Here is an 11,644-nt window from a genome sequence, read left to right on the forward strand (position 1 = left end):
TTGGACGAGACCCACCCACTCTTGGAGGCATCACATACAGCCCTGTGCTTTTCTCTTTAGTTCATAACAAAGCTGCACACTTTTTTGAGCATTCTTGGTCACGTAGTTTTATGGTGTTAAATTCTCAAATTAATAAACGATTTAGTCTTAATGACATGAAAATGTTTTGTTTGTGAATTATCACTGCAGAAGAGAAGTTGTACTTTTTAACCAGTGAAATCAGAATGAGTACACTGACAGATATGGGACAGTTGTGGATGAACAGTGTCACTTAGCCTTGGGACATGCCAGCCCAGGTAGCTGGATCTGTTCATGAACCCATCACTGCAGCTGATGGGGAAAGAGTAATCACAAGACAGAGCACAAAGCTATGTGTCAGTACTTACTTTCTAAAGGCCATCCAGATAATTCTGATTTACTTGTGTTCATTTTTTTTTTTAATGTTATTAAGTTTAAAAGTTTCTCGGTCTCCCAAGAATACATCTAAGGTCTCTCCAAGGTTTGAGGTACCCAGTTTGAGCAACACTGATGTGTTGGGGGAATTACTAACCTTAAAGACCTGGATACGAGCTACCGAATGGGTGTGAAAACAGGCAAATCTAACCTCTGGGCATTGGATTCCTGGCTTGCGGCTGATTCAGGCCACATTTGCTGGGCTGCAGCATTCATGCTCTTCCTTCCTTGGTCCACAGGCTTGGACTTCGGGTTTCCAGAATTCTGTGTTGGGCTTATACTTCAATCCATAGCCTCAGAGAGTAGGGTCCTGGTGAGGAGGGTCACCTGCCAGGCTCTCCAGAGGATGATATCAATTATAAAGCCCTCGCTTCTTTTCGTTGTAGACTCTGACTCCCAGCACAGCCACGAAGTGATGCCTCTCCTCTATCCCCTCTTTGTCTACCTCCATCTCAACCTGGTCCAGAACAGTGCGAAGAGCACGGTGGAAAGTTTCTACAGCCGCTTCCACGGGATGTTTCTGCAGAACGCCAGCCAGAAGGACGTCATCGAGCAGCTGCAGACCACGCAGACCGTCCAGGACATCCTGTCCAATTTCCGGCTACGGGCCTTCCTGGACAACAAGTACGTGGTCCGTCTCCAGGAGGACAGCTACAACTACCTTCTCCGCTACCTCCAGAGTGACAACAACGCCGCCCTGTGCCGGGTCCTCACCTGGCACATCCATCTGGACGTGCAGCCCGCCAAGAGGACAGACTACCAGCTCTACGCCAGTGGCGGCTCCTCCCGGGGCGAGGGCAGCGGCCTGGAGCCCACCGACATGCCGGCCCCCATCCTGCAGAATGAGGCCGCGCTAGAGGTCCTGCAGGAGAGCATTAAGCGCGTCAAGGATGGCCCACCCTCCCTCACCACCATCTGCTTCTATGCCTTCTATAACACCGAGCAGCTTCTGAACACAGCGGAGATCTCCCCAGAGAGCAAGCTGCTGGCGGCTGGCTTTGACAACTCCTGTATAAAGCTATGGAGTTTGCGCTCCAAGAAGCTCAAGCCAGAGCCCCATCGGGTAGATGTGTCCCGCATCCACTTGGCTTGTGATATCCTGGAGGAGGAGGTAGGAATATCAGTTTTCTTTCCTACACCTGCCTTCCTAGTGTCCTTAGAATATTCTTAGGACAAGCGACAGAGCTCGTGTAGAATGGGCTTCATTATTTCCCTCATTGTTTGGCTAACTCCAGACTCATGCCTTGTGATATAGCCAGTGAGTTCCTACCTGCACCCTACCTCGTGGAGAGGAAAACTATTTCTGTCTGAAATGTGGATGATGTTGCTAAGTCTAATTAAAGACCTTGAGCCAATATTGAGATCTATGTAAATGTGGGTGTGCATGTGTGCATGCACATTGTGATGTTGCCATTTCACCGTCTCATCAACAGTAAACGAGGGAGTTCCCGTCATGGCTCAGTGGTTAACGAACCCAACCAGGATCTATGAGGACGCAGGTTCGATCCTTGGCCTCACTCAGTGGGTTAAGGATCCGGTGTTGCCATGAACTGTGGTGTAGGTCACAGACTTGGCTTGGATCCTGCGTTGCTGTGGCTCTGGCGTAGGCTGGCGGCTACAGCTCTGATTTGACCCCTAGCCTGGGAACCTCCAAATACTGTGGGTGCAACCCTTAAAAAAAAAAAAAGGAAAGAAAAGGTAAATAAGAACATGGATTTCTCTCCACTCCCACCCACCCTGGGTGCTCTCAGCTTCTCGAGAGCGGCACACGTCCTCTGGCTTCACCCAGGATTCCCCATACCCCACTGTGAAAAGGATGCATGGTTGGCATTTCATCCAGTAGTCAGTGTAATGATCTGGTTTGCGTTGATTAGGGTAGTCAGGGCAAAGGGCAGGCCCAGCACCCTAGTTTCAGATCATTGACAATCACTGCCTCAGAAGAAACCTGAGCAAAAGAGACAGCAGTTGCACTTCCCAGAGTTATCCTCCCCAGAGAGTGACACCACCAAAGTTGTGGGCTAGATGTTTTTGTCATAGTACCACTGAAAATCACATGGCTTGGGCTCAAGTTACTTTAGATGGAAAATTCCTTGCACCAGGTGGAAAATGAATGAGTGAACAAAAAAAAAAAATCGCTTGAGTTAATTTCCAGTTGCTCATAAAGACATAAAGAATATTGGATATACAGGGAGTTCCCATCATGGCTCAGCAAAAACAGATCTTGACTAGTATCCAGGAGGATGCAGGTTTGATCCCTGGCCCCACTCAGTGGGTTAGAGATCCGGTATTGCCATGAGCCTGGTGCAGGTCACAGACATGGCTCAGATCTGGCATTGCTGTGGCATAGGCCAGCAGCTATAGCTCTGATTCAGCCCCTAGCCGGGGAACCTCCATATGTCACAGGTGTGGCCCTAAAAAGACCAAAAAAAAAAAAAAAAAAAAAAGGAGTTCCTGTCGTGGCGCAGTGGTTAACGAATCCGACTAGGAACCATGAGGTTGCGGGTTCGATCCCTGGCCTTGCTCAGTGGGTTAAGGTTCCGGCGTTGCCGTGAGCTGTGGTATAGGTTGCAGAAGCGGCTCATATCCCGGATCCCGGATCCCGCGTTGCTGTGGCTCTGGCATAGGCCGGCAGCTACAGCTCCGATTGGACCCCTAGCCTGGGAACCTCCATATGCCGCGGGAGCAGCCGAAGAAATGGCAAAAAGACAAAAAAAAAACATAAAAAACAAATGTTGGAGATACAAATTAAGCCTCTCTTTACCTATTCCGGTTTTCTGAGTCACTTTTTAGTTGTGTGGCCATTGAGTCTTTATTTCTTACAACTAAGAGAATAAGAAGAGTTTGTTATGACGAGTAGAGTCTAAATTCCAGTACTCAAGTTTGGATTTCTGCAATTCTCTAGTGCCCTCCAAAATATTATTCATTGTGTATGTACTTGAATTATCCAATTTCTCTTTTTCTCGCAGACAGTTCTAGCCTCTTAGGGGTTCTTCACATACAACTAAGTGATACTGTCCTCATTTACTTTCAGTTTTTAGTTTAGTAGTTCCCATTGTGGCACAGCGGAGACAAATCTGACTAGGAACCATGAGGTTTCAAGTTCGCTCCCTGGCCTCCCTCAGTGGATTAAGGATCTGGTGTTGCTGTGAGCTGTGGTGTAGGTCGTAGATGCGGCTCGGATCTGGCGTAGGCCAGTGGCTACAGCCCCAATTAGACCCCTAGCCTGGCAACCTCCATATGCCGCAGGTGTGGACCTAAAAAGACAAAAGACAAAAAAAAAGTGAAAAAAAAATTATTCCTACTAACCTTATTAGCTTTGGTAACCCTGAGTTTGGGGGTTGGTCTAGGCATTAAAAAATAAGATCAAGTTCCGTTGTGGCTCAGCACTAACAATCCGACTAGAATCCATGAGGATGATATGGGTCAGTCCCTGGCCCTGTTCAGTGGGTTAAGGATATGGCATTGCCATGAGCTGTGGTTTAGGTGGCAGATGCAGCTGAGGTCTAGCATTGCTGTGGCTGTGGTTTAGGCCGGCAGCTGCAGCTCCAATTTGACCCCTAGCCCGGCAACTTCCATATGCCACAGGAATGGCCCTAAAAAGAAAAAAGCAAAAAAATAAGATAAAGAAAGATAGTAAAGATAGAAAGATGTAAAGAACATTAGACAAAAATAAAGAATGTTAAGAGTATGCCTGGCTGCAAGTGAAAACTAGCTCTGTGCCTTGTTCTGCTCACATTCTGCATGTATCTGAAGACCTTGGGGTGAGGAGGGACACAGTGAATTCTGGAATTGACAGAAGTTCAGTGTGGCTGGAGTGGGCACTGGCACGGGAGTAGCAGGTCTGGAGAAGGAGCCCGGTGGGTGGGCCAGACAGCAGCTCAGTGCCCGAGTGGCAGAGGGGCTTGCTGGGAGGAAGGGGCAAGGAGGGCATTTGTGTCTCAGCTGAGTGGCTGGTGGGGAGGTGCCATCCACCTCAAGGAAACAGGATGTCAGGGGTGGTGGTTTTGTCTGTCTTTTTGGCTCATTTATCATTATTTGTATTAGTGCTATAAATTCTAGCCTCTGCCGTCCTTGAGAACGACTTTTCAATTTTAGACTAAAATTGAGACCTTCCTCAACTTTAGTTTAAAAGTTGAGTTTCCTGGAGTTCCCGTCGTGGCGCAGTGGTTAACGAATCCGACTAGGAACCATGAGGTTGCGGGTTCGGTCCCTGCCCTTGCTCAGTGGGTTAACGATCCGGCATTGCCATGAGCTGTGGTGTAGGTTGCAGAGGCGGCTCAGATCCAGCGTTGCTGTGGCTCTGGCATAGGCCGGTGGCTACAGCTCCAATTCGCCCCCTAGCCTGGGAACCTCCATATGCTGCGGGAGCGGCCCAAGAAATAGCAACAACAACAACAACAACAACAAAAGACAAAAAGACAAAAGACAAAAAAATAAATAAATAAAAGTTGAGTTTCCTGTTTGGGATTTCTATACCCAGCACCACCACCACCACTTAACCTCACCCCCACTCATTTTGTCACAGCAGTTTGGGGAAGTTTTCTTTTTGGTTTCTGACAAGGAGGATTTCAGGGGAAAGCAAGCTATAAATTAGTTCTGAGGGTTGGTTTTTAATGTTTCTTCAATGAGAACTTGGAGTTTCTTTTTCCATATAGACTTCACAATTAAAATTGAAAGTATTAATTCAGAGGTCAAAAACTCACATGCCTATAGAAGCCAAGCAGGTAAAAGTAAATGATGAAACACCTTGATCAGAGAGGTAGTGGGAAATAGGAAGCACTGTGTAAACCAAAATAAAAAGCCAGTTTGCCGTCTCTGCTTTAATATTTGGGAAGCAATAAATTAGTGGATAAGGTGTTTTACTAGGTGTTTAAAACAGTGGTCAGACAAGCAATTCATTTCTAGGTCTATACCCAGGAGAACTGTATACATACATCCACGCAAAAACTTGTACACAATGTTCACAGCATTATTTGTAGTAGGTAGCACGCGGAGACATCCCACGTGTCCTTCAGCTGATGAATGAATAAAAAAGGTAATATATCTATACATTGGAATATGATTCACCATGTGAAGCTACATGGTACACAACATATGCTGTAATGTGGGTGAACCTTGGAAACATTGTGCAAAATAGAAGAAGCTGGTCACAAAGAACCACGTGTCCTATGATTCCATTTATGGGAAACACTCAGAACAGGCACAGCCACAGGGACAGAAAGTAGACTAGTGGTCACCAGGGGCTGGGCACAGGTGACTGGGGGGTTACTGCTGATAGTACAGGGTTTGTTTTTGAGGTGATGAAAATGTTCTGTACTGGATACTATTGATATTTGCACAACTCTGTGAATATACTAAAAACCATTGAATTATTCACTTTAAGAAGAGTGAATTTTAGGAGTACCTTCTGTGGCGTGGTGGGTTAAGGATCCGACTGTGTCAACTCTGGTCACCACAGAGATGCATGTTCATTCCCTGGCCCAGCACAGTGGGTTAAAGATCTGGCATTGCTGTAGCTGTGGAGTAGGTCACAACTGTGGCTAAGATTCAGTTCCTGGCCCAGGAACTCCATGTGCTGGGGGTGTGGCCAAAAAAAAAAATGAATTTTATAGTATGTGATTTATAACTCATTAAAAAAAATAAAAAAACAGTAACTATAAGCACCTATGTGAGTATAATACTACACTGAATACAATGAGTTACAGCACTGCTCTGCAGCTCTGTTGTGTCCACTCGAGGATCATCTGGATTAGCCCCTGAAATTGTTCTCAGGCCCAACCAGGCTTCTTCTGTCATTCCAGTACTGGAAGCCTCCTCCTGGCGGAGACACACAGGCTAGTGAGAGGGCCTGCAAACCCCACCCAGCCTCCACCCCCTAGATCCAACTTTCACCCTTGTGATTGGCAGCTCTGTGTTTTAATATTTGAGCAACATGGCAAACCTCAGGTACCAGCTGGAGGATTTGCCCTTCTGTCCAGTTGCATGAATAGGACAACAGAACAGCACCTATATTCAGTTCATATAATGATCGGTCATTCTTTCCCTAATCCTGTACTCTAAATGTGAAAAGTACAGTCAGGATCGTCACTAGTATTCAGTTCTGTACTATGTGCATAAAAGTGTTGTTTAGATCCGTGCTGGCCAAAAGGAATGTAAGGTGAGCCGTATATGTATGTGTAATTTAAAATTGTCTAGTGCTGACACTAAAAGTAAAAAAAAATGGTCTGAGTTCCCGTCATGGCTCAGTGGTTAACGAATCCAACTAGGAACCATAAGGCTGCGGGTTCGATCCCTGGCCTTGCTCAGTGGGTTAAGGATCTGGCAGTGCCATGAGCTGTGGTGTAGATTGTAGACTCGGCTCGGATCTGGTGTTGCTGTGGCGCTGGTGTAGGCCGGTGGCTTCAGCTCTGATTGGACCTCTAGCCTGGGAACCTCCATATGCCTCAGATGCGGCCCTGGAAAAAGACAAAAAGAAGGGAAAAAAAAAAAAAGAAATGGTCAAAGTTAATTTTAATAAAGTATTTTATGCAGTCCAGTATGGCCAAAATATTATCATCTCAACATGTAAGCAATATTTTTTAAAGTACTAATGAAGTCTGTTGCATTCTCCCTTTTTGTCCTAAAGCTCAAGAGTTCAGTGTGTCTTTTATATTTGCAGCACTCGTCCATTCACACTAGCCTGTTTCTGTCCTCGACCAGGCCGCTGTCACCACTCAGACAGCTAGCAGTGTCTCACTGCCACGCCCAGCCATATTTAATTTCCTTCAGTTTCATTAGTAGTTCATTGGGGAACAGCCCAAGGCTAAATTTCAGATCCCACAGTACCCCTAATCTAGGAAAAACTGCATAGGGAGCTGGGGCCCTTGGAACATTGTAGTGCAGAAGCAGACGTCATAGCAAGTCAGATATTCAGGTACTCCCTGGTCTAAAGCAGGGCCCACAGGCTCTAGTATAGAGGCTCATGTTTGCAAATCTCTTTGTCCTTGTTTCTCTTATTCTTTTAAAATTTCTATTTTAGGCATATTTTATCATGTACATAATAGAGTTTATTATTACATGAATATCCTTTACAGATTTTTAAAAATTCCTATTTGGGCTGCATGTGGGATGCATCCCAAATAGGATTTTACAGTGGGGTGTTCAGACGGTTGTAAGGACTTTGGGGTGTTGTCCTTTTAGCATGGGGTGGGGGGCTGAGGGATTGGGCATGTGTACATCTGCTGCTGGTTCAGTCTTTCAGCTCAGCTGTGCTGAGGCCCTTGTGGGACTGGGTTGAGCCACAGAAGAAGATGTGGCCAGGCTATTTTAAGCTGTGGTCCTGGCAAGCAGCTGATAGGGATAGCCAGCAGAAATGCTCTGGTTTCCCCATTTCTTGGTTTATGGAGTCACCCAGGCACTTTTCCTCAGGCTAAGGACAGTGGTGGGCACCCCTCGGAAGTGCATCCTGACTCCTGGTGCAGCTTCCTCTCTCCACCCAGAGGCCCCACTAAGAAGGTGAAAACCCATGTCTGTAACTTCCTGCTCCAGTGTAGACCAATTAAGCCTCAGAGATAGTAATGTGCCCTTTAATCCGCTGTTGACTTTCAGAGAATCTTTTGTGTAATCCATCTGGGGAGGGGGGTTCTGCCCCACAGCTCTTATATCAACTCTCTGGGGTAGAGCAGTGAGTCATTCTTGAAATTTGAAAGTGTTGTCATAACCTCTCTGGAAAGGAAAATTACTGATATTCTTGGTAACACTCAGTAGACCCTTAAGCTCCCAAATGCTTGAGATTTTTCAGTGTTGAGTCTGGAATAGCCATTTTGTATGTTCATGGACATCGATGTTTCTTTTTTCTCAACTATTCTCAAATATGTACACATGGAGGTGTTCATTCTATTTTGAATTTAATAGTTCTAAATAGAAGTTAAAAAGATTCCCTTTTCTTGTACAAAGGCTCACAAAAATAGTTCTTTCTTAGCCAACAAAGCCAATTGGTTCAAGTAGCTTCATCTTACTCCTTATTCTTCTAGTGTTTAATTAAAACTCAATTTATGCATTCCAAGTTGGAGACAGCCGTAGTTTTAGCAGCTTGTCTGTGAGAGAAGGAAGGGAAAATGGATTTGAACACAGATGGTGTACTTGTGGGGAGAGGAAGAGATGGGGACTTCCCCCAGTGTCATGAATCCTCTTTTATGTCCCCACATGTAGAAATTTATTTCCAAGAATCACATGAGTCACTTGGCTCTGTTTAAGCAATTCTGAATTCATGCCTCATTTGTTACTTTGGGAAAAGATTTGAGACCCTCCAGAAAGTCAGATTGAAAACTTTTATATGTTTTGGGACACCAGCAGTTTTTGCCTGGTCATAGGGTGTGAGTGTAATTTATTGATAATTGCATCTTTCTGCTTACTACTGATTCTGATATATCCAGGTTTTATTTTTGGCTAAACATCCCCAGTGGTTCTGTACAGCTTTTGAAGTGAAACCATGTCTGCCTTCATCAGCGACCCGAGTTGTAGGAGTGACAAACTTGTCAGTTTTTCCTAATGGACCAGAAACAGGGACCAGTGTGGCCTCCACAGCAGCCGAGACTGACAGGTCAAGACCTGCCTATAGAGTAGAGGATCTAAGAACATAAATTCAAAAGTAGATCCTTTCAAGTGACATGTATCAGAACAATCAGTGGAAGTTACCCTAAGCTACCTTTTGGTCGGCTTTTGGAATCTGTTCTCCACCTAGGAGTAAGGGCCACAGTCCATACTCAGCAGTAACAGCCTGCATTTCTGTACCTTTTGATTTGATAAAAAATCAAATCAGTCTTGGCTTCAAGATGAATTGAAGGAAAGTAACCTGTGAGTTATACAAGATGTGCTACTTGGTTATGCAGTTAGGAATCAGTTCTGGGGTCCCCCTTGAAGGCAGAGTCTTTGCCGGGCCAGTGCTACTTCCCAAGCAAGCCTTTTGTTTCTGGAGTTAGGTTTTCCATGGCAAACATTAAACATTCTTTTCTTATGTGCTCATCCCCCCATGTTCCCAGGATGATGAGGACGATGACGTGGGCACGGAGATGAAGGTCCTGCGGGGACACTGTGGGCCAGTGTACAGCACGCGGTTCCTCGCGGACAGCTCAGGGTTGCTCTCCTGCTCTGAAGATATGTCCATCCGATACTGGGACCTGGGCAGCTTCACCAACACTGTGCTGTACCAGGGCCACGCCTACCCAGTGTGGGATGTGGACATTAGCCCATACAGCCTGTACTTCGCCAGCGGCTCCCACGACCGCACAGCCAGGCTGTGGTCCTTCGATCGGACGTACCCACTGCGGATCTACGCCGGGCACCTGGCCGATGTGGACTGCGTCAAGTTCCACCCCAACTCAAACTACTTAGCCACGGGCTCCACTGACAAGACCGTCCGGCTGTGGAGCGCGCAGCAGGGGAACTCGGTGAGGCTCTTCACCGGCCACCGAGGCCCCGTGCTCTCTCTGGCCTTCTCCCCCAATGGAAAGTACTTGGCGTCGGCAGGCGAGGACCAGCGTCTGAAGCTGTGGGACCTGGCATCTGGGACCCTCTTCAAAGAGCTGCGAGGCCATACAGACAACATCACCAGCCTCACCTTTAGCCCTGACAGCAGCTTGATCGCGTCAGCTTCCATGGACAATTCAGTGCGTGTCTGGGACATCCGGAACACGCACTGCAGCGCGCCCACCGATGGCTCCTCCAGCGAGCTGGTGGGCGTCTACACCGGCCAGATGAGCAACGTGCTGAGCGTGCAGTTCATGGCCTGCAACCTCCTGCTGGTGACCGGAATCACACAAGAAAATCAGGAACATTGATTTTGTAGCTGATGGAACGGACTGGGGCGAGGCTAGGGCTCCAGACGGAATCTTAGAACAGACTGATGGAATCACTGGCTGACTGTGAAAGGCTCCCCACTTCCCTGCTCCTGCAGATTTCCCAAGCTCACCACCCACCCTTCGCTCAGCCCCCAAGTGTCAGAGGTCAGGGGGAGGAAGGGTGGTGATCAAGAGCATGGGGTCAAGAATCACGAAGATCACCCTATGTCCACATGTGCCACTGCTGCCACCACCCCCACCACCCCTGCCCCCACCAGTGTCTGCTCGTTTTCTGTCTGTGGAGCCAAGATGCCGCTCACCTGCTGGGGCTGTGCTTGGTCCGAGGGTGTTTGCCCGGCCACCAGCAGCAGTGCTGCAGGGTCACTGGGCGGAGGGGACTCTATCTGGGTAGGAACGTGGGCGGGGGTCTAGGAAAGGGGGCGGGGCCATCCTGGCAAATGTCTTTCCTTTTCCGTGATTATAGAGAACCAGGATTTTTATTATTGTTATTATAATTATAATTATTATTATTATTGAGAAGAGGAAACCTAGCACTGGCAGAGAGGCCCTTCTCTGCTCTCATCTTTCAGGTTTTACTCCTGGCACTGGCTGTGATACTTGGAATTTTGAGGTTCAGGGAACTCAGAGAATTTGGTATAACACAGTGTATTGGGAGAAAGGGAACATTTCTGGGTGACAGACTGATCACTGAGCTGACATGTTTCCAGAAATGGTGGGTGGATTTGATTGGAAAAGTCGGGCTCCTGCAGCGATGGTGGGAAAGAAAGTCTTCATGGCTGCACTTCTTTTAACAGTTCTCTCCCCTGAAAGGACAGATTGTAGTAAAGAAATGAAAATAATTTGAAGTGATAAGTCAAAAGATAGAATTAGAAAATGTTGAATTTCCAAGTGATTCAGAGGTGTGGCTCTTCCAGCGTCTTTTTCTCCCGAGGTTGTCCCTCCCACCTCCTGCTTTGCAATTGCAGTTTAATGAACACTCTGTGAAACAAATGCTAAATATGAACACACGCATATAAAACTATGCTCTGAGGATAAAGCAGCTTATAATTTGTGGGAAAAGGATTAAATATTTCTGTTTTCTGAAAAGAGTTATTTTGTATTTTGTTTTCTATTAAAATGTATTTAGTTTCAAAAAAAAAAAAAAAAAGGTGTTGGCCTCTCTTTTAAACTGAGGGCAGGAGAGTGTGTGGCCGTCCCAGGGAGGCACCTGGCCACCTCTTCAAGACAACAGTGCTGCGGAGGCCAGCCTCCCCAGAGGTGCACAGTTACATCCTGCTGTTCGTTCAGTTTGCTTCATGATTCTGCTTGGCAGTCACATGGGTTTTCAACAGCATTTCATACTTTTTATGCCT

General features: G+C 46.7%; 1 protein-coding gene across 12 annotated transcripts in view; it reads left to right on the forward strand.

The window, feature by feature from the left end:
- The window catches only part of TAF5L (TATA-box binding protein associated factor 5 like), a 31,867-nt gene extending 20,428 nt beyond the window's left edge, over positions 1–11,439 (forward strand). For 10 of the 12 annotated variants that reach the window (XM_013983234.2, XM_021074283.1, XM_021074278.1 and 7 more), the window contains 2 exons: positions 840–1,564; positions 9,474–11,439. In XM_013983234.2, the coding sequence (XP_013838688.1) occupies positions 840–1,564; positions 9,474–10,271 (1,523 nt within the window). In that variant the 3' untranslated portion in view covers positions 10,272–11,439. The remainder of the gene's footprint in view (positions 1–839; positions 1,565–9,473) is intronic. The other 2 variants (XM_021074285.1, XM_021074286.1) reach the window with 1 other exon arrangement.

Source organism: Sus scrofa, chromosome 14 (assembly GCF_000003025.6).
Source record: "Sus scrofa isolate TJ Tabasco breed Duroc chromosome 14, Sscrofa11.1, whole genome shotgun sequence".
In the NCBI taxonomy this organism is placed as follows: Eukaryota; Metazoa; Chordata; class Mammalia; order Artiodactyla; family Suidae; genus Sus; species Sus scrofa.